General features: G+C 52.3%; 1 protein-coding gene across 9 annotated transcripts; it reads right to left on the bottom strand.

The window, feature by feature from the left end:
• Window positions 1–1,249: 1,249 nt before the first annotated feature.
• SEZ6L2 (seizure related 6 homolog like 2) lies at window positions 1,250–20,465 on the bottom strand. 9 transcript variants are annotated; one of them, XM_065920344.1, is made up of 18 exons: window positions 20,387–20,465; window positions 19,343–19,474; window positions 18,395–18,694; window positions 17,914–18,053; window positions 17,455–17,656; window positions 11,647–11,832; window positions 10,528–10,696; window positions 9,734–9,897; window positions 7,647–7,847; window positions 7,049–7,187; window positions 6,037–6,233; window positions 5,723–5,917; window positions 3,551–3,742; window positions 3,276–3,467; window positions 2,772–2,810; window positions 2,472–2,589; window positions 2,249–2,345; window positions 1,250–1,279 (listed from the first exon to the last, which is right to left on the bottom strand). In XM_065920344.1, the coding sequence occupies exons 1-18, from the start codon at window positions 20,463–20,465 to the stop codon at window positions 1,250–1,252; spliced, it is 2,772 nt and encodes a 923-aa protein (XP_065776416.1). The 9 variants fall into 9 exon arrangements, with proteins under 9 accessions (XP_065776416.1, XP_065776421.1, XP_065776417.1 ...); XM_065920349.1 differs by having other exon boundaries at window positions 18,395–18,484; XM_065920345.1 differs by lacking the exon at window positions 2,772–2,810.
• Window positions 20,466–21,856: the final 1,391 nt, after the last annotated feature.

The raw sequence follows: 21,856 nt of genomic DNA, 5'->3' as shown, positions 1-21,856 counted from the left end.
AAATCTAATACTTGGTATACATGTAACAGCAGATATGCTTAAAATGCCAAGAAGATTGGGGGGGGAAAGAATGGTACACTTGGATTTATTACAAGAATTCTCAAGAAGGGGCCGACTTTTAGGTCAACTGGCCATGAAACAAATTGAGCGCTCTTTCCCACCTGTCAGACAGTAAGAGGTGGGCTTCCCAGATGGGGCTAGTGGTAAAGAACCCGCCTGCCAATGCAGGAGCTGTAAAGGACACAGGTTCAATCCCTGGATAGGGAAGATCCTCTGGAGGAGGGCATAGCAACCCACTCCAGTATTCTTACATGGAGAATCCTATAGACAGAGGAGCCTGGCGAACTACTGTCCATCGGATCGCAAAGAATCAGACACAACTGAAACCACTTAGCAAGCATGCATGCATGCAAACAGTGAGAAATGAGAGGCACCTACTGCCATCTATGGCCCAGCCTAAAGAGCCTGGAAATGCCAAGCCCAGTAGAGAGATAGCTGAGGCCAGGAGGGGACCCAGCTGGTCCTCCAGAGGCTGAGCCTAAAGCCAGGCTTTTTGATCCCAGGCCAGCCTCTTCAACAATGCCCTGTTTGCAAACTTAAACTTCCATCTTTTCCCCAAATTGTTCCTCTCTCCCCAGCCCTTTCTCCAGAGAGACCACTATCACCATCTCCAGTGCTCTGTGACCCACTACCCACACCCCACCAGCCCAGTTACAAATGGTGATTTTCTGTTTATTGCTCAAAAACAAAAATCCAGAAGCAAAGGTGGGGAAACTATGGGGAGGGGGCATGGAAAGGGGTAGGGGTCTTGTCCCAGCTCTCCGCTTCATCCCTCTTCCTCTGACCCTCCAAGGGTTAGAGGTTAGGCTGGGGCCAGAGCAACTGGGAAGGACAGAGCCTTCCTGCCCAAGGGAACAGCAGAGCTCTTGGGTATAGTCCCTGTGGGGTGCCCTGGGCTGGAGGCGCCCCAGGAGTTGCAACCGGGACTGAATTCCCCTCCCAGGGTCCAAAAGCAGGTAGAGTCAAGGGGGCAGGCCCCTTGTTTGGCAACTGAGAAGAGGAGGCTTTGGGCACAGGATGCTGGTTTATTTACTGTAGGGTCCCCAGGGCCATCAAAGCCCCCTTGTGGGACCAGGAGACTATTTACACAGAAGGGAGGAAGGAAGCCAGAGACCAGGTCCTGTGCGCCTTCCTGCCCAGAATGAGGAGAGGAAGGGCGTCCTGGATCCTGTAGCTTTTGTCTCGGTGTTCAGATGGATACTTCATACTCCCGTGTATCCTGGAAACAGAGAGATGGATCAGCTGCTGGAGTGGGATGGAGGTGGACGAGACAGCAAAATGGGAGGAGGTATCCACAAGGAAGGGGAAAGACTGTGTTTTTTTTTTGTTTGTTTGTTTGTAGTTTTTTGGTCATAGAGTGCAGGATCTTAGTTCCCCGACTGGAGATTGAACCCATGGCCCCTGCATTAGAAGTGTGGAGTTCCAGTTCATGCTGGAGTCAAATTCTCAGTCCGTTGGTACTAAACTTACCCTTGAAGTTCCCTTAAATTGCCCATTAATATAGAATGGTGTGGTCTCAGATGTAGATCAACACAGCCTGTCTTCTTCCAGCACAGGAGCAAATGATTTTCTTTGGTCAAATACCAAATAAATTAACTGATTTAAATACCCCTTGTATAAGAAAAATTTGCCTTTAAATAGCAAAACACACTGTCTATAGAGTCTTGATCACTGGGAGTTTGGAGGCCATGGGGTGTGAATGGGGCCAAATCTGGCCAATGGATATGTTTGGTTCACTCTACAGTATCTTAAAATCACATAAAAATTGAAATTTCTGGATCTTCTTGGACAATTGGAAGATCTGGCAATTGAGCCTAGGTTTCTGCCAGAGGATGAGATGGTTGGGTAGCATCACTGATTCAATGGACATGAACTTGGGCAAACTCCGGGAGATGATGAAGGACAGGGAAGCCTGGCATGCTGCAGTCTGTGAGGTCACAGAGTCAGACACGACTTGGCAACTGAACAACAATTCCGCCACAAACTGGATGGAGTACAGGTTTTCCAATTAGCCACAGTCCCCACCACTCCCTATTGGCCCACTGACTTGCTTTGTTCACTGATGTGACCTTTGTAGGCAGCTGAGTTTGCAGTTCCCAAGACTGATATTACAGAGACCTTGAGAGAAGCTTATAGGGTCCTAGGGGAGCAGAGGGATGGGGCACTCTAGGGTAGGGGAAAGGCTCACCCCAGCTTCATACAGTGGATTGCTGAAGTCTGACTCCACCGTGATGGGGCTGTAGGAATGGGAGCCCGAGAAGCCGAAGAGGGATTTTCCCTGTAGCCTGGGAAAGGAAGGAGATAGAGGGGCTTATCGAGAAGTGAGCCCCCAACCCCCCCTCACCCAGGCTTCTGTGCCAGGCAGGCAGGACGTCTGCCCTGGCCAGCAGCTCCCCGAGTCGGGTACTTACTTGGTGTAGTATATGTAAACGCCACTGCCGAGGATGATGACCAAACCCAGGGGCAGCAGAATGGCCAAGGCGAGGTTCCCACCCTCCAGCTGCCGTGATGGGTCAGTGGTCTGGGTCACTAGAAAGAGGAGGAGAGGCCAGTGAGCTGGTGCTGGGCCCACCCTGGGCTCGCCCAGCCTCCTGCCCTGGGCCCTGAACCCCTGGGCCCTCACCCCGCCAGGGACCTGGCCTCTTGCCCCCGGCCTCAGCCTTGCCCTCCCAGCTCGGCCAGGCCTTGGTCTCCACTGTGCCCTCACTGACCTTCCAGTTTTCGGTTGTCCAGGAGCTCCTCAAAGGCCACTGCAGGGAGAGGAGGGGGAGGGGACGGGGTCTGAGCCAGGGAGGGAAGGAGGCTGCGGAGAGGGCCGGGAGCCCGGTGGGGCTGGGTTGGACAGCCTGGTTTCTCTGCCCTCTGCTCAACCTAAGCTTGATCCTTCCCTCAGTGGGGGCAGGGCCTTGGTCCTCCTTCTCCAGATCCCTGGGGAGTCTAAACCCACCAGGTCTATAGAATTTGTCAAAAATAGGGAAACTGAGACCAGTCCAGAGGGCAAGGGACTGCCAAACCAAAGCCCCCGGTCCTACTTCCCTTAGGATGAGTCCATGACCTTGAACTTCCCCAGGGCTTGTGGAGCTACCTCTGAGGATGAGAGCCCATGGGAGGTGAATGGGGAACTCAGCAGGGTCCCGAATGTGCTACCTGACTTTCCCCATCCTGTCACATCCCAGACACTGCTATGCCCCCTTCTGCCCTGTCTGCCCAGGCACCTTTGCAGAGTGGAGGCTGGCTGGTCCACTGGGAGGGGTGGCCGGGCACACAGGTGATGGTGACCTCGCCGATGAGCTCAAAGCCCTCATAGCAGAAGAAGCGCAGAGACTCGCCCGCCTGGTAGTGATGCTTGTAGAGCGTCTGGTAGCCGTTCTCGGGCACCCCAGGGTTCAGGCACGGCTCGTACTTCACTGCGGGGAAGAGGTCAGCCATGGGCCAGCTGCACTGTGAACAGGCCACCCAGCCACCCGTCCCAGCATGTCCCCAGACTCACAGGCGCACTTGGGGACCCGGTCGCTCCACTTGGGCGTGCCCGTGTCCCGGCTGTAGCAGGTGAGCACGGCCGCCCCCTCCAGGCTGTACCCGGGCAAACAGCGGTATTGGACATGGGAGCCAACTGGGAAGCCGGCATCCGAGGTGGTGCGGTGCCCATTGGTGATTTCACCCGGGTCGGCACAAGTCATGACTGTCGGCAAGAGGGCAAAGTCAGGGGGAGCTGGGGCCTTCAAAGATCACCTAGAAGCTGAGAGCTGGGGAAGCCCTGAGCTGTGGGCCATCTCCTCCGGGCAGACCGCCCACCCCCCCAACCACCTCCCACTCCTTCCTCAGGATGAAGAGAGCAGGAATTGAAAAAACTAAAAACACAATGCATTTTACATATCAGGTTTCCCAGTATTGTTGCCTGGAGAATTCCATGGACAGAGGAGCCTGGGGGGCTACTGTCCATGGGATCGCAGGGTCGGACATGACTGATCAGAGCTGACACTGTTCTTCCAGAAGACCAAGTGTGTGGGGCAACCTGGACCCCCATCCCAGGGTGAAATTTGAAATAGTGAACCAGTCAGCCGGGGCAAACCAGCTAAATGCCCACTATGACAGCCCTGACTGGCAAATCATCAGCAGAAGAAGGGCCCAGCCTTCCTGCTTCCCTCATTCTCAGCCCAGTCTGCTCACTTACATTGCCTGCCTGGCCCCTGCAGGCATCTGTTCACAGACATGCTACAGAAGAGTCCCAGGCAAAGCCATTTCTTATATACAGACCTTTGCAAGGCACCCCGCTAAATGTTTTACAAACACATTGTCATATACCTTAATGAGGGGTCAAGGTCACTGTCATCTCCCTTGGGGCTCAAGGTTCAAGGCAGTCAAATGACTGGCCTATGGTCATTCAGTCAGGAAGTGGCAGAGCTGGAACTGTTCAGGGTCACAGCCATGGAGCACTGGGCTAAGTTTCAGAGACCTGGGTCTCAGCTCAGCTGAAGGCTCGGTGTGAGGCCTGTGGCAGGTCCCCTCCTTAACCTTGGGCAGCTGAGCCAGGCCCTATCCCCTCTGGGCCCCGCTCCCATCTCTTCCTGTCCCTGCCCCATCCTATCTGGTTTCCAGGTTAGACATACTGTGAATCTTTCCAGGAAAGGGGACCTGTGTCAACTAGAAAGTTTTCCTGGTGTCCAGTCCAAATATGGCTTCCTGAAACTTATCCTCATTGGTTCCACCATTCCTCCTAGGTTCCAGATGAAAGACCTACAGCCCCATATCCTGGTGACAGGCTACCCAAAATTTGGTGAAAGTGACAAGATGCCACCCCTCTTTTCATTCTAAAAGATAAACATTCCCAGTTCCTTTAAATGTCGCCTCCTCTGTGAAACCTCCAACCCTCTCTGTGGGATAATGAACCCCCCCTCTTCCCACAGCCCTTCTTCATACTTATAGAAGCTAGTACTTACTATCACCAGGTACTAACGTGAAAAACTTTTCATTTGCTTTTCACAACACCCTATTCCTACTTCACAGATGAAAAAACTCAGAGATGTTAAGTACCTTGCCTGAAGTCACCCAGCACTTAGCACTGTAAAATCTTGAGTTAAGTATCTGTCCCTCTCCCAGACTGTGAGCTGTCTCTGTAGGTAGGGTTCCCAACCTCTCTGTACAACCCCAGCCGCAACCCAGCACGGCACTTCATTGACCTCATTAAAATTAACCAAGTTCTCTGACGAGCTTAGGCCCCAGCAAAGTGGCTCCCCGTAATGGGGACTGAGAAACTGGAGAAGGGCCTAAAACAAGAAAAGAGAGGAGCGGGCGGGCAAGGTAAGGGATGGAGCTCAGACGGGGCAGAGGCGGGGTCAAGAGACTGTGGCGGCTCGGCCACGAAAAGATGAGGCGGGTCCCAGAGGCCCAGGGTCGAGACCCAGGACAGCGCAAGACGGAGGGATGTAGCCGTGGGAAGTTGAGACTGGGGACCAGAGAGGACAGTTTCGGGACACCGAGGAGTTGAGGAGTGGTATACCCAGGGGACCTATGATCAGGGCCTGAAGAAGATCTGGGCAAGACCTAGAGCGAAGGGGTGGAGCCCAGACAAAACAGGGGCGGGGAAACACAGGTGGGCAGGGGCGGGACCACGAGAGGGAGGGGCGGGGCCATGAGTGGCAGGGGCGGGGCCCGGGCTCACTCTTTTGGCAGGCGGGCGGCGCTGCGCTCCAGGACAGGTCCCATTGGCAGGTGAGAATGTCGGAGCCGAGCAGCTCATAACCAGGCTCGCACTGATAAGTAAGCACTGTGCCCCGGATCAGGTCGCCGTGGGAGGCCGTCCTCCACCCCCACTCCGGAGGCGGCAGCTCGGGGCACGTGTCGTTCCTCGGGACTTCTGCAGGGGACAGACAGAGAGTTTGGAGGCTGTCCTGTGATTCAGGGCGCCCTTCCAGCTTCGGGGGCCTCTCTGACCTGCGGGACCTCTGCCCATCTCGGGACCCGAGGCCTTCGTACCTTTGAAGTGCAACACGAAACCCTGGCCCAGGCCCGGGTTGGGGGGTCCGGGCGGTGCCTGGAACTGCAGTGTGAGGTCGGACCCAGAGGAGAGGAGGCGGCGGCGCGGTTGAGGCCCTCGCAGCTGGGCCAGGACTCGGGCACTGGGACCGTCCCCATCGAACAGCGTCAGCATATCCCCTTCGCGCACATTCAAGCTGCAGAGTGGGGGGTGGATTATGATCAGCCTCTCCCATCCAGTTCTGCCCAATCCTAGCTCGGTTCATTACTAACCTTACCTACTCTCCAGTTGCCTATCCCATGCCTCAGGTTTGGATCAATTATGGGCTTCTCTATGCTAGCCGCTCCAGGTTCCATTGGCTTCTGATTTCTGCTTCCCAGTCCCCAACCCTGCTCACTGCTAACGCCTTCTACGCCCCAGTCCCTTCTCTATCACCAGGTGATGCTCAACTCCAAAAGCCTGTGATTGGTCAGGCTCAACTCCAGCTCTGACCAACCACAGGCCATGCTTATTACCACCCCGCCCAATTCTAGGCCCCGCCTGAGTACCTGCTTTTTGAGCTACGCCCACTCTAGTTTGGTCCAGGCACATGACCACCTCACATCAAATGAGCTCACTGGATTTCCCCCACACCTACGCTCATCTTCTGTGCTGCTGCTGATGCAACAGATGCCTGGGTCCCCGGAAATCACTCCACAGGTGGCCTTGGAAACAGTCAAACAGTGAGACTCCAGGCCAGAGCTCCCTTTTCACAATAGCCTCTGTGGAAGGCTGCATGACCCCATTTGCTTCTCCAAGGTTGTCTAACCAATACATGATTTGTCCCTAGGTCTACTTGATGTCCCACACCCCCATCCTGAATCCTTATACACCTCTTTCATCTGAACATATATCCACCAAATCATGTGAAAAAGCTCAAGACAGCTGGGCTGAGAAAGCAGGGCAGTGCATTGTCATACCACACTTGGCTGAGCCCACACCCATCACACCCTCTGTGGTACCCAAACGTACATCTCAACTTGGAGCAAGATGCGTTTTTCTTCCTGGACATGCAGACCCCACACACAGTCTTGGCCAGGGCTATAGCTTTGGGGCCAATCCGGAGAAAGGACCACACCAGCTGGCTCTGACAGCTCCCCTCCACACATGGCTAGGGGAGAAACGGTGTCAGATTCAGGATCCAGGTGGGCATGCAGTCTCCACTTCACCACCATTCTCACCACTCCCAACTCTGTGCACTATGCCTCCTCCCGGATTTCTATTATCTATTACTCACCTGATTCTTGCCATGCTCAGTCCTGTTGTGTCCAATCCCCAGCCCTACTCTTAACTCACCCCTCCCACTCATCAGCCGATGCATCACCACCCAATCTCTGACTTAGCCTAACTCCAGCCCTAGCTCTTGAAGATATCTGTGTTATGATCCCTGAAATCTGTAACAAGCCCACCAACTACTTAGCTAAGAAAACTGAGCTGAGCCTCTGATAAGGACAGGGATTGAACCAAGGCCTGAGTTTCCTAGGTTCTTCTTTCTAATGGCCTTCCTAGGTTCCCCAGCTCAGGAGGTAGCCTGTGGACTGAGGGAAGTCTAGGGCGGTGGAGGGCTCACCCTTGCAGGCTGGCTCTGTGTCATTCCAGTGGGGTTCTGTAGGATCCACACATTCAATGACATTGGGGGGGCCAGGGGGCTCCAGGGCATATCCTGGGAGGCACGAGAAGGTGGCCAGTGCCCCTGGGCGGTACTCAGGGTCCGTGGTGGTGACGTTGCCATGTGCCAGAAAGGGGGCAAAGCAGCGATCTTCCTCAAAGGCTAGAGAAGAGTCAGTCACAGGAAGGAAGTAAACATTAGGACAGGGACTTCCCTGGCAGTCTGGTGGTTAAAACTCTGTGCTTCCAATGCAAGGGGTGCAGGTTCAATCTCTGGTCAGGGAACTAAGATCCCACATACCATGCAGCCAATAAATAAATACCTTTAAAAAATACACACACACACAGGGCTCTAGGGATCTCAGACTGGGAACTGGGCTGAATTCCAGTGTGGTTTGGCCCCCCAGTGGGTTATTTAAAATCGAATGCCCTTGGGTTTAGCTTTCACACTCCAGTTTCCCCCAAACTTTAACATTCCTCATTAGCACATTTACGTTAGCTCCTTGGCCTCTAGACAGAGGCTGAGACCAGTCAAGTCCCAGCCACTGTTCTATAGATGAGGATACCAGGTCCACAGACAAAAAGCCACTTGCCCCATGTCACAGATTGGGCAGTGGCAGAACCAGACCTTCTTAAGCCCAGATTCCTTGGTTCCCAGCCAGAGATGCTTGACTCTGGAAGCTGCAATGGACTGAGGGGGAAAGGGTGCCTTTGGAGGCTTGGCTCGGGTAGGTGTGCTCACTCCTCAAAAATAACAGTTGACTTCTGATCATCCCTGATAATCCATACTGTGGCTGGAGTCCAAAAGTGAGGCAAACACAAAAAGCTACTTATTTAATTTTGGGTTAAGGCAGTGAACATGAACATTTGTAGAGCATTTTAGTTTTTACCCATCTGAACATATCTTAGCTGCAAAGACTCAGGGAAGATTCAGGTGCCTGTGATACAGAAAGAGTCTGAAGCCCATGGAGCAGTAGTGACCCACAATTATGGAGGCAGGCCTCAGACCTAGAAATTCTCTTTGCAGTCTCAGAATCTAATATGCAATTTATTTATCAGATCCACTGTTCTATCTCACTGTTACTTAATCTTGTAAGGTGTGATGCCCAAATCTTATGCACCCATCAGGGCACAGTGCCAATTCCCTTTCTCCCTTGATTCATATCAGAAACCAGCCCCTTTCGTCTCTGTACATTTCACTTTCTTTGTCTCTTTCCTGCTACTGTTTGCATAAATTCTCCACTTGAGACACAGTGAAACTCTCTGTTTCTGAAACTCTCAGACATATCAGGCTTTTCTCTACCTCTCTACTGTTGCTCACACTGTTCTTTTATCTGAGATGCTCATTTCCAATCTTTGTTTTTTAAAATTCTCTCTATCCTGTAAGTTCTAGTTCAAATGACTCCTCCTATGATCACTGACTTCCGTGCTTCTACCTGTCTGGCATCCAGTCTTCCTCTTGTTAAGAGCACTCCTATTTTCATTTTGGGTCTCATGCCCTCTCCACTTCCAGTCCATGAGGTTCAGCTGGGGCCAACTAGGAATGGATGTGTGATGTGGGTCTGCCAATCATTATACCACCTGACAGTGACTGGCTCAGACATAGGCATCTGACCTAAGCCAGGACAATGAAAGTCTTTCCTGGCATCTTTGCTGAAGCTCTTAGAAAAGTGGTATGCTTTCTCCCTTTTTGATGGAGTTACTAAAGCTGGTGGTATGCAAATTTGGAACTGCTAGGTACACAGACTGAGATTCTGCCTAAGAATGAAGCCAGCCAAGAGGAAAGAAAGGAGAGATGAAAGCAATTGGTCTCTGGGCTGTGTACCTGAGACCAACTGTACCTGAATCCAGCCACACCTGAAGCTTAAGTAGAAAGGCACCTCAGGAAATTAGACGGAATCTTTGTCACTTGGGGATGGGGAGGCAAGTCAGTTTTCAGGAATCCAAACATGGAGATGAGCAGAGGTGGAATATGTGCTTGTGACCATGCCCAGGCATCAGGAAGAAGGGAAAGTGGGGGAGTTGGGGCCCCAGGGGGAAGACTGTTACCTTCAAATCGGAGGCTTAGCAGCAGGGGATTGGCAGGTGTCTCTGAAAGCAGCTCCACATAGAGGGACTGGGCATCACTGATGAGACCCCGCTCTGGGACATCATCCATGTCTGAATCATAGATCACTGGTGAGAGGGGACTGCCCCCTGAGCGTACCATCAACCTGGGGTGGACAGAGGTGGTCAGGAGCTTGGCATTCTCTCAGAAGCTGCCTCAACTCTTGCCTGCTCTCCTAGCTGAATTTCATAGTTATTACTTTCAAACATTAACTATATGCCTTGGACTCTTCTAAGCCTGTACACATTTTATCTCATTGAATTCTCGCAAGAACCCTCAAGTCAGATAGTATTATTACTCCTCATTTTATCGATGAGAAAACTGAGGCACAGAAAGAGTAAGTACCTGTCCAGCATCACATAGCACCTAGTGACAGACCTGGAGTACCAGTTTATTAGATAAAGAGTGAGGATAATGATGATGATGCTAAACACATTTAGAGTGCTTACAGTGTGCTGGTCACTCCAAGAATTTTACATATTTTTAATTCATTTGTCCTCACAGAAACATTAAGAGGGAACTACTATTATCTCCATTCTACAGATAATGAAAATGAGGCAGAGAGAGGTTAAGTAATTGTCTCAGTTTGCACAGCTATACTGCCTAAGAAAGGGGAAGGACTGACCTCCATTTGATATAGATCCCAACTGGGATGCCCTCAGTCTGCCTACCTCCCCACGGTAGCCTTCCTATTTCCTTGAAGTGGGAACCTCTGACCCAAGGCTCAGACCCTCACCGGTCATTGTCCTCATCCAGCGAGACTCTCTCGAAGTGCAGGTGCAGCCGGCGTCCCTCAGCTGCTTCAATGACCCAGCGGCAGGTGAGGTTGGGCCCTGCAGCTCCCCCAGGCTCAGGGGACACGATGCGGCCAAGAGTAGCATTGTGGATAGTGCCCCCACAGGATGCTGTGGGCAGAGGGGCAGCAGGTAAGGTGACTTGTCCTTGTCCCATCTTCAGAGCTGTTGTGCCCACTCATCTGCCTGGGCCCTGGCCTTGCGATGACCTCTGCCCTACAGGCTCACCCCAGGACTTTCCCATGCCACTACCCAGGTAAGAAATCAGCTCTGGAATAGAAAAACCCCAGGATGGACACTCCCCAAGTGTGGACACCCTGGGGTGGGGAGTTATGAGGGATTCCCCCCAGGTGACACTAGTGGTAAAAAAAAAAAAAAAAAAAAAAAAAAACCCGCCTGCCAATGCAGGAGATGTAAGAGATGCAGCTTCAATCCCTTGGTGGGGAAGATCCCCTGGAGGAGGACATGGCAACCCACTCCAGTATTCTTGCCTGGAGAATCCCATGGACAGAGGATCTGGGCAGGCTACAGTCCATGGGGAAGCAAAGTCGGATATGACTGAAGCAACTTAGTACACACGCACATGCACGTGCCCTCAAACTGAAGCTCTCGGATGGCAAATACTCAGGATAGGTCCCCAGGATGAAGGCTCTCCAGTATAGAGACCCTTCAGATACAGACCCCAAAAGTGATTTCCTCTAGGATGAGGGTTATCCAAAACAGGGAACTCCAGAATGGTGACTCCCAACGTGGGAACCCTCCAGGAATTTCCAGGCAGTCCAATGGTTAGGATTCCATGCTTCCACTGCTAGGGGCATGGGTTCAATCCCTAGTTGGGGAACTAAGATCTGGGAACCCTCCAGGTGGGATTTCTCCAGATGGAGACCATCCAAGGATGAAGACGCCAAGGATAGAGACCCTTAGGGTGAAGAGCTCCAGAGGGAGACCCTAGGATGGGGACTCTTCCGGATAAAAAGTCCCTTCCAAATGGGTACTCCCCAAAGATAGAGATCCCCAAAGACAGGCAGGGCTCCTGGGACAGAAAGGAGCAGGAGACTCACCCATGCAGCTGGGGGGCTCACTGCTCCAGGCTGGCCGGGTGCCATTGAGGCAGATGAGGGTCTCCTCTCCCTGCAGCTGGTAGCCCGAATCACAGTGGAAGGTGGCAGTGCCTCCAGGGTGAAGGTCTGTCACACTCACGTCCCCGTGGGCTGGCCGGGGAGGGAAGCCGCAGCTCAAGAGGTAGGCTGGATCAGGCAGAGAAAGAGAAGACCTCACTTTCCCATGCCACCCTCTCTCACTGGCCCCCCAGCACTTCCTCCCCTTTTTCCACCCCCCACCCCCAGGGGCACACACTGACTCCATGCTGGAGTCCTTACATGGACATATTTTCTCATGAGGAAGTAATTTCCACACCCCTGATGTCCCCTAATCTTTTCCATCTACTCCCTTGGGCCCCCATTTTACAGATGAGATGATAACCTGAGACTCAGAGAAGTTCTGGACCTTAGCTAGCACCCATTGGCTGTGTGACCTCAGGCAAATCAGTTGACCACTCTGAACCCCATCCAGCTCTAATAATAACACACGGTATTTGCAGAGCCTGCTCAGCTTCCAAAATGAGTTCACGCAGCACTTTTGAGGAGGAAGGCTGTGACCCACTTTCCACATGTAGAAATTGAGGCTCTGAGTTATTAAGTGGCTTGTATCATTTTCTCCCCTCCACACCCACAGACTTCCTTCCACTGAGGTGCACTGTGGTGTTATATCCTCAGCTCTCATCCAAAGGAGTCACAATAAGCTCCTTTAGCAAGTATTTTGCCATTAAAGACCCTAACACTCAGTGCCCTCTGAGTAAGTCCTCCACAGAAAGTAAAGTGCTAGGGAAAGCTCTGTTTTCCCTAAGGAGCTGGTTTGTTGTCTTCTTTCCTATCATGAGAGCTCTGGAATCTCTCTTTTTGCACTGGCTACTGGGAGGCTCAGAACCAGATGGAGTGAGACTTGCTCCCAGTAACAGTGGCTTTTCCATCCACATTCTTTTTTTCCAGTCATGCTGCTCAGCCTGTGGGATCCTAGTTCCCCAACTAGGGATTGAACCCAGGCCCTCAGCAGACACAGCACAGAGTCCTAGCCACTGGACCACCAGGGAATTTCCACCCACATTCTTTTCTTTTTTTTTTTTTCCAAATTCAATAAGCATTACCTGGTGCCAATTTTTTTGTTACTTACTCTATTTAATTTTATTGCTTGTGGTCTTTTTTTGAACACCTCCTAAAATTCTTGCAGTCATATAAGATAAACCAAATAAATACAAAGTGCATTGGTAATCTATGATGGACTGTGAACTTGACCCTGACAGAGCTCTGTATGTTTGGTTAAGCGGAGCTCATCAAGAAAGGCTTCCTGCGGACTACCCTGGTGGTCCAGTGGTTAAGAATCCATCGTGCAATGCAGGGGAAGCTGGTTCCATCTCTGGGCAGGGAACTAAGATCCTACACGCCACTGCAACTAGAGAGCCTGTGTACTGCAACAAAATATCCTGTGTGAGTCAGTGAAAATCACAGTGTGCTGCAGCAACTAACACCTGATGCAGCCAAATAAATAAAATAAAATAAAGTGTAGTAATTTTTAAAAGCTGGCAGGGATGCTTCCTGAAGGAAGTACCTCAAAGCTGGGTCTTATAGGAGGGGCAGGCTGTGGTCAGCAGAGGGTCCAGCTTGTCTAGGCATTTGCTTTTTTTGACTCTCCAGTCCCGAGTGATTCTGTTAGAAATCTAGTCTCTCCCTCTTTCAAAATTTAGCAAGGATTTCCTTGGCTGGGTCCGAGGGCCAGAGGTGAAACAGACTAAAATCTTGCCTTCAGGAGTTCATAGTCTACTAAGATCGACACAAATACAACCTTGTAGATCATAGGATTTGGGCATTCCCTGGTGGTCCAGTGGTTAGTGATACTGAGCAGGGCCCTGTGGGGCTTCTGAGCACAAAGCCTTTCTGTGTCCCCTATTTCTTTGGTTATAGGAAACAGCCTTCATTCAGCCTCTATGACCTTCCCTTAGTTCTAATGGGCAGATTCAAGCAGCTATTAATTAGGGAAGAGAGGGGATGCTGAGACCAGGGAGAGTCAAGAGAAACAATAGTGGGACTTCCCTGGTGACCCAGTGGCCAAGACTCTGATCTTCCAATGCAGGGGCCCATGTTTGATCCCTAGTCAGGGAACTGGATCCCACACGTGGAAACAAAGATCCCCAGTGCTAGAAATATTAATAAAACCCAGAGCAGCCAAATAAATGAATATTTTCTTTAAAAAAGAGAAACAATAGTGCACCCATGGGACAAGGTCCTATTTCCCCATCAATGGATACACACAACAAAATCTTTGAGCTATTTTGTAGCTATTGAAAAGCTACAGAAGTGGGAGAAGCTAACAAAAATTAACAATGGTGTGCTGCCCACAAGTTTATAGACCCCAGACCACTTGGACCTGAAGGTTGATGATGCTAACTTCTACTGACCTCACCACCAACCCATCAGAAGAATATCCATGAGCTGATCATGCCCCCTTTGAACAATTACTATATAACTTCTCATTATTTTCTCTAAGTTGGGATACATGGTTTTGAGGTCATTAGCCAGCTCTGGGCCCCTTTGCCTGGCAAAGTAACAAAGCTCTTCTTTTCTACATCACCCCAAACTCTGTCTCTGAGATTCAGTTCAGGACTGGTGTACAGAGAAGCCGAGCTTTCAGCATCCTTAGGGCTTGGCAATTTCACTGCTGGGTCAGGGTTCAGTATTTGGTAGGGGATCCTGCAAGTCACACAGTGGCCAAAACAAACCCCCTCCCCCACCAAAAAAAAAAAAAAAACCGAACACTGTGATTTGAATAAACTTTAGCTTCTGTGATGGCTCCCTATGACCGACAGACTCAAGCCTGAATACTTTAGATCGAAGGGGCTTGAAAGCCCCTTCCACAGCTGGGTCTAGCCCGGCCCATCCATCTTCAGTTCTCAGTACCCACGACCCATATATCCTACACGAAATAGTTTTGTGGCTCCTTATGGTCCCAATTCCATGTATTTTTAACATAATTTCCTCTACCTGCAAGGCTCTTGTCTCACTTTTCCTCAACTTTCAAGGAATAAGTGAAGTACCACCTCCTCCAGGAAGTTCTCCTGACCCCCCACTCCCCTTTCCAATAAAGTTAGTTTTTTTTTTTTTTTTGGTCTATACAGAATCCACATGCATAATTTTATCATCACATTAATACCTGCCTATTGCCACTGTGAGACTGAACCAAACCATTTTTATTTTGTCTCCTAAAAACCTAGCCTTGCTGATCAATTGATGCCACCAAGAGTCAATGTGGAGCAGAGCAAAGAGCACTGAATTTAGAGGTGGGCAGACCTAAGCTCCAATTCCAGCTGCACAACTTATTTGCCGTATATCCTCGAACACATGACTTTGCCTCTTGGGCCTTTCATCTGTAGATGACAATAACAACTCTATCATTGAGGATTGGCCTTAAAGAAAATAAACACACCAAGCACCTGGAACCAGAAAGTCCTCATAAAATGTTAGTTACTTGCCCCTCAGCCTCAGTTAATAAATGACTGGGGGTCAGGGACTTGGGGATCTGACTTCTGACTCTGCAATGCATTTGCTAGTGTTCAAACCATGCTTGTAAGCTTTGAGGTTTTGCCTTCCTCTCAGAGAAAGAGTTGACAATGGCCACCCCCAGGGCTGCTGTGAGAAGGGGAGGAAAGGAGAGTTGGTGAAAGGGTTTTGTAAATGGGAACATTGGTTGGCCCTGGGGTGAGGGGTGATGGAGCCTTTGACCATCCAGAGAAGCTAACGGGGACCCTGCGGATCAGAAGGCCCGGTTAGTGGAGACTGGCAAGGGCTTAAACAGGGCCTCACTCCCAAAGGGGCCAGGAGAAGCTGCAGAACAAGGAAGACTGAGGCAGGTCATGAAGGCTCATTTACACAATAGCCCTGCTTCCCCAGATGTTCCATTTAGCCTAAGGAGTCCTATTTTCAATGCACTAGGGATGTGGCTGCTTAAAGGAGCCAGTGGGGAGCCGTTTTGCAATATCTGAGGCCTAGCCTTCAGCCCTGGGCCCTTGAGGCTTGCCTTTGCTCTCCAACAACCAGTCCCTGACCCCCAACTACATGTACCCCGACTCACTGGCCTCTCTACAGGAAGGTTTGCTGACTCCACCTTGCACACCTGACCCTGTGGGGCAGGTCCAGAAGATAGATCGCAGGACAGGGTGTGAGGAAGGGATATGGGTTGCCTGTGTCCTGGATAAAGTCACAAGGGATCCAGGGTCTAGAGAGCTCACAAGGGGGCAGCAAAGCGATGAGATGACATGAAGGGACACAATTCCCTCTGTTTCTGAGCCAAGGAAGGGACTTTGGAGATGGCAGCAATGTCCAGAAAAGAATCGTGGGCTGGGCCCCTGGCTTCATGCACGCATGTATGGTAGAACATGCGCTTGCATCGTGGGAAGGTTTCCATACACACAGGCAAATATGGATGAACACGTGTGTGTAGGCTGTCTGTGGGTGGGTGCTGGAGAATGCAAGCATGCGCAAACACGTCCCCTTCTTTCCTGTCCACTCCCCTGGAAGTCAGCAGGATCTTTTTAGGTCACAAATCTGAGGCTGTCACTATCTTGCTTAAAATATTTCGAAGTGGCTCCTCCTCCCCTGTAAGGATAATGTAGTCTGAGAACTCCTCACTGAAGCTGGTAAGGCCCTTTGTGATCCAAATCTGACCTACCTCCTAGTCTAGTCTTTTCACCTACTTCCCCACCACTTTCTGGATTTTTCCTGTAATAGCAATAATCAACATTTTTGAGCCCTCTCTGGGCACCAGACACAGTTTTAAGCACTTGTATCGATTCATCTGATCTTCCTAATAATGTGATGAGGTAAGTATCATCATCCCCATTTTTTAGTTAAGATGATGCAGTCCAGAAAGGTTAAGTAACTCACCCCAGGTCACACAGGACAATTCTATATTCCATGCTGAGTGACCTCAACTCCTCTGGCGGAGGGCGGGGGGTGTCACAATTATTTTTCTCCTCTCTGGGTCTTGGGATATGTTTTTTCATCCATCTAGACATCTGCCTTTCTCTTTCTGTCCCTCCCACCCTTTCCCTAGTTAACTCACTTCAGGTGTCAGCTTAGTCATCACCTCCTCCAAGGAGGTGTTCTTATATTCCTTACAGAGGAAATTTAGGTCCCTTTGACATTTTGCCCATAGTTCTTCCATCATAGGGATTGGGGTCCTTATCTCACTGGATTATAATCATCTTGATTATTTGCCCATCTCCCTACCTAGATTCTGAGTTTCTTTTACATTTGACTTAAGTCTTCTCCCCAAGGATAACCTAGGGCCAGTATGAAGTGGGCTCTGGATAAAGATTTGTTGAGGGAATGGGTGAACTGTCCCTTGGATGGGCGCACACCCAGTCACAGATCTGTGTGTGAGATAAGTGTGTATAGGTCTCTTCTGGGGCTTCCCTTGGGCTCCCGGTAAAGAACCCTCCTATCAATGCAGGAGATGTGGGTTTGATCCTAGTGTCGGGAAGATCCTCTGGAGGAGGAAATGGCAACCCACTTCAGTATTCTTGCCTGGAAAGTCCCATGGACAGAGGAGCCTGGCAGGCTACAGTCCATGGAGTCTCAAAAGAGTCAGACACGATTTAGCCACTAAACAGTAAGAAGGTCTCCTCTGAGGATTCTGCCCCTCACCATCCTAGTCAATAGGAAAAGACTTTGACATCACCCTGAGCTTAGCAGGCCTGTGAGATGTCCCCTGAGCCCAGTGTGGCCCCTGCCTTTCCACCAGAACCCCGAACTCCTCACCCTGATAGTGGATCCTGAAGCCAGCACCCCTGGGGACCCGTGGGCTCTGGAAGTGCAGGAGCAGCCGGTTGGTGGGACTCCGAAGGACCTGTCCTTCACCCAGCATGGAGGAGTTAGCCAGGAGTCGGGGGGCCAGACCTGGAGATCCCCCACCAGCCAGCACCAGAAGTTCCTCTTCCCGAGACAGGTTCAGCATCTGTACCTAAAGAAGCCAGATCCACACCCGCCAGGGCAAGTCATCCAGGTGGTAACCCCCTAAGCCTCCCACCCTTTTCCCTGTATGTAACATCACAGTGACACTGGCCAAGTTGTAGAACTCTAGGAGAGTTTGTGAGAGCCTCAGAAACCAGGCTCATCAGAGAAAACAAGTCCTCTGGTTCTTAGGCCAAACCTACGCACACCCCTGGGCCCAGAGGAAAGTGTTGGGAGGTTTCACTATAGGATGCTTAATGCAGTTACCTGGATCTCAATGCCGTAGCCAGGGTAGACATGGATACTGTACGTGCAGTCCAGGAGCCCCAAGGTGCGGCTGGCTGCGCTCCCTAAATCTGGGGATTCCACATGCCCTTCGCCTTCGGAGATGTTGTTATTACACAGAACTAAAGAGACAGAAGTGCTGGGACTGAGAGAATCTCTGCATTTGTGCCCTCCCAGACAAGCAACTCTGGGGGTCCCCATCCATCCTCTCCCCTGCACCCTTCATATCTTAATCCAATGCTTACTCTCTTACTGGCGCCCAGAACTCCCTTCCCCAATTGTCATAATAGATAAAAACCTAGAACGGCGCTGGTACAAATAAGCATAGATCAATGCTAGCCTTTATGATTACTCTTAAGCAGAAGACCGTCTCCTATCTGGATCCCTTCTTCCACACGTACGCAGCAGCCTCTCCCCTATCCACACCCTGGTCCTCTCCCACATCTCCCTTCAATCGCCTCACCTGGGCTGGTCACTGTTGTGGTGACAGTTGTCGTGGTGATAATGGTGGTCGTGGTCTCCTCTTCTCCTCCCTCGGGCCCCAGGGGTGGGCCTGGGGAGGCGGGACCGGGAAGGGGCGGGGCTGTAGTTCCTGGGGGCGGGGTCAGCAGCTCTGGCGCGGTGGGGCCTGCCCCCCTACCCCCTTTAGGGGTTACGGCCGTTGTCAGAGGCCCTGTGCCCGGCTCAGTGGCCCGAGGCAGAAAGGGTGCTGCAAGAGTCTGGCCGACTGGAGGGGTTGCTAGTGTGGGGTCTGGATCAGATCCTGGGACAGGGCAAGGGAAGTCAGGGAACAGGAGGAGCAAATTGGTGGGCCTTGGTTGGGGAGCAGGGCTCAGGGAAACTGAGAGTTCCCCATTGAGACCAAAAGACTTCCCCCACAAGGCACAGATCCCCCCCCCCTCCCTTCCCCACCCAGCTTCCCACCGCCTCTCAAGCTTTCCACAGCCTGCCTGCCCTCCACCCTTTTTCTTCTGTCCAGGCCCTTCCACTCTGACAGTCTCATCGAGCATCTCTGTCTCCCCATTCAGATCTGGCTCCCTCTCCTGGTTACCCCTTTCTTTTTCCTCTTTTTCTTTTGCACTCTCTAGAACTCTTGATCTCTGTTTAATATTCTCGCCCCTCTCTGATTTTATGATTCTAAATCTACTAATCCTTGCTCTTCTCTCTCTGTGTTTCTTTTCTGCCCTATCTCTGATTCTGGTTCTCTGAGTTTCCATCTGTCTTTCTCTTTGATTGTCTGCTTTTTCGTCTGGCTCTGTTTCTTGATCATTCTGGCTGTCTGTCTATGTCGTTTTGATTCTCTCGAATCATCTCTCTGTCTCTCTCTGAATTTTACTGGCCTGGTTGCCCATCTCCCTGAGTTAATGTCCCTCCCTCTGCCTCTCAGCTTCTGCCACTCTGGGGGCCTCACCCGGCAGGTAGCCCATCTCTGGGCCCTTCCTCAGCAGGGCCCCATGGAGCAGCTCTGCCAAGGCCTCAGAGGCTACTGTGGGGGTCTCACTTCCAGGCTCCGCCAATGCCTCCTCCTCCTTCAGGGGCAGACCTAGGAGATGAAATCATCTGAGCTCTTCCACTGCCCCACACGCCTTCCTTCTCCAGAAAGATCTTTTCCAGAGCTCTTCCTCCCCAGTCAGCTGGGCCAGCAGGAGCTCGGAGGGTCCCAGACTGGGCTGAGAGCCAAGACTGGAGGAGGGGCTCCCCGCTGCCCATCACACCCCTTAGCCCTTCCTTTCTCCCTTGCCCCCCAGGCCGTGTGGGCCCTCAGTAAGCACCTTGGACAGCGCCAGCAGGGCGGAGAAGCGGCGGGTTACTACCTTCATTTTTCCCTCAGAGGTGCTCCCCGCAGCCCCGGGGCTCTGCGGAGGGTCTGGCAGCACCTCCCAGCCCTTGCTTCCGCAGTGCTTAGCTTTCTCTCTGGGTTTCTGTCTGCAGTGTGGTTCTCTCTCTCCGCGCAACACCCGCCCCCCTTCCCTCTCATTCTCTGCAGTCTCTGCTCCCTTCACTGGAGTCTGGCTGGAGGGTCAGAGTGGGGGAGTAAATATCTGGCACTGCCTCTGTTCATCTGTCTTTGTCCATACGTCCAAGAATGTTTGTGTGTGCAGTGCCTGGCATCTCTCCCATCACCTCCATCTCCCACCCAGGTACCCTGCCTGCTTCTGCCGCCTCCGCAGACAGCCCCCACACCCGCAACTTCCCCAGTCCTTCTTCCTGAATTTAACCCCTGAGACGCCACTCCCCCCATTCGTTTCCCAACTCCTCAATATATGGGGTTAGGGGCTCCAGGTGCAAGCCAGAAAGCCCTGGCTTGCCCCCCTACTACGTCCGTCAGCTGTGCCCCTCCCCTCCCCCAGGAGCTCAGAAGACGCAGGATGTTCTGAGAAAGAAAGGTATAGGAACCTTCCCCCCGCAAGGGGGACCTTCCCGGGGGCCCACCGCCAAGCACCCGTGTCCTTACCCTGAATCCAGGGACAGCTCAGCAGAAATAGGAACAGCAGCTGGGGAGGCGGCGGATGCTGGGCCCTGGGAATCCCCATGGCGACTCACACAAATTTCTCTCCTCTGCGACTCTCCTAAATAATCTAGCTGTCACCTTTCCTCCGTCTCCTATTATTTTTCTTGTTAATTTTTACCCCCTACTAGCAGTTAGTAAGGGAGACAATTTTTCTGCCCTTTGGGATGGAGAGGCAGAACTAGGTAGGGGGTCGCCTGGAGCCCACCCCTCTTTGCCCAACCTCTTCTGTCCTCTGCTGTCGAGTGTGTGGGAGAGGGGGCGCGGCTCCGGCTGCAGGGGGTGGGGCCGAGAAGGGCGAAGGAGCCGGGTCGCCTGGGTTACCCTCTGGCTCAGGAGCCTGGGTCCCCCGGGTTGGCTGGATTCTAAGCTGGGGGAGTGGGTCGAGGCAAAACAGGTCCCGGGAACCTAGGGTGGGGTCGAAAATAGGGAGGGTCCCTACTGTGCTCTAATGGGGCTTGGTGGGGAGGGGAGGAGAGGGGATTGCAGAACCTGGAGAGCTGAGGCTCGGGCACTGGAGCTGCGGGAGGGAGAAGCTGAGAAAGGTGTCGAGCCCACGTCAGATCCTGGGGACGGGCGAAGGGAGGGGCCTGGGATTTATTTGGGGGCTGTGGGGGGAGGGAGGAGGAGGAAGTGCAGATGGAGGAAGGAGGGACCACATGAGCCAGGGTCGTAATCCTCACTCCCGCGGCCCCTAGGGGAAGCGAAAGAAACTCTGGTCCCAGCAGTAATTATACCCCCTCCCCCAACCATTCCAGCACATTTGAAAGCTGAATCTTCTCTTCCTTGGGTGCCTAGGGGGGCAGCGTAGCTGGATTCGCGCTTGCTCAGCCTCCCAGTATGCCCCCAGCTTACTTCCAGACCCTTTCAGAGGAGCTCATGTGGAATGGGCTTTCCCTTCCTTCAGAAGAATGACAGATTCCTACGTTTGTGAGAAGTCTAAGGGGTGACAGGGTGGGACCTGGGGAGGGGATACCCCCGCTTCTAACGTACAACAGGGCCCCAGCCAGCTGCCTGGCGGCTTCAACTTTGATTTTTTTTTTTTTTCCTCCTGACCTCCTCATACGAGGCCTCCGGAGCGCCCTTTTCAGCACCACCAGAAAGGACAGCTCTTCTCGGCCCCGCCCGAGCTGGCCTGGCCCGCGGCGCGGCGGCCGATTGGCTGCGGCCACCTTCAGTATCAGTCTGGCTCCCGCCTGGGCTGGCTCTCGGGAAGGCGAAGGGGGAGGTGGAGTCACAGGCTGACTGGTCTGGGGATCGGCTGACCCACCGACAGGCCGCAGCAACCCTGTCTGCAGTCCGCGAGCGCCGGCCTTGTCGATCAGTCCTCGCCCTCGCCCCGCCCCTTAGCTTGCCACACCCCTCTCAGGCCCCGCCCTTTCTTTTCGCATTGCGGGGCGCTGGAGGTTGGCGCTG

This window comes from Muntiacus reevesi, chromosome 2 (genome assembly GCF_963930625.1).
Source record: "Muntiacus reevesi chromosome 2, mMunRee1.1, whole genome shotgun sequence".
Classification (NCBI taxonomy): domain Eukaryota; kingdom Metazoa; phylum Chordata; class Mammalia; order Artiodactyla; family Cervidae; genus Muntiacus; species Muntiacus reevesi.
The sequence above is the reverse complement of the archived record's forward strand: the minus strand, read 5'-3'. Positions and strand labels throughout refer to the sequence as shown.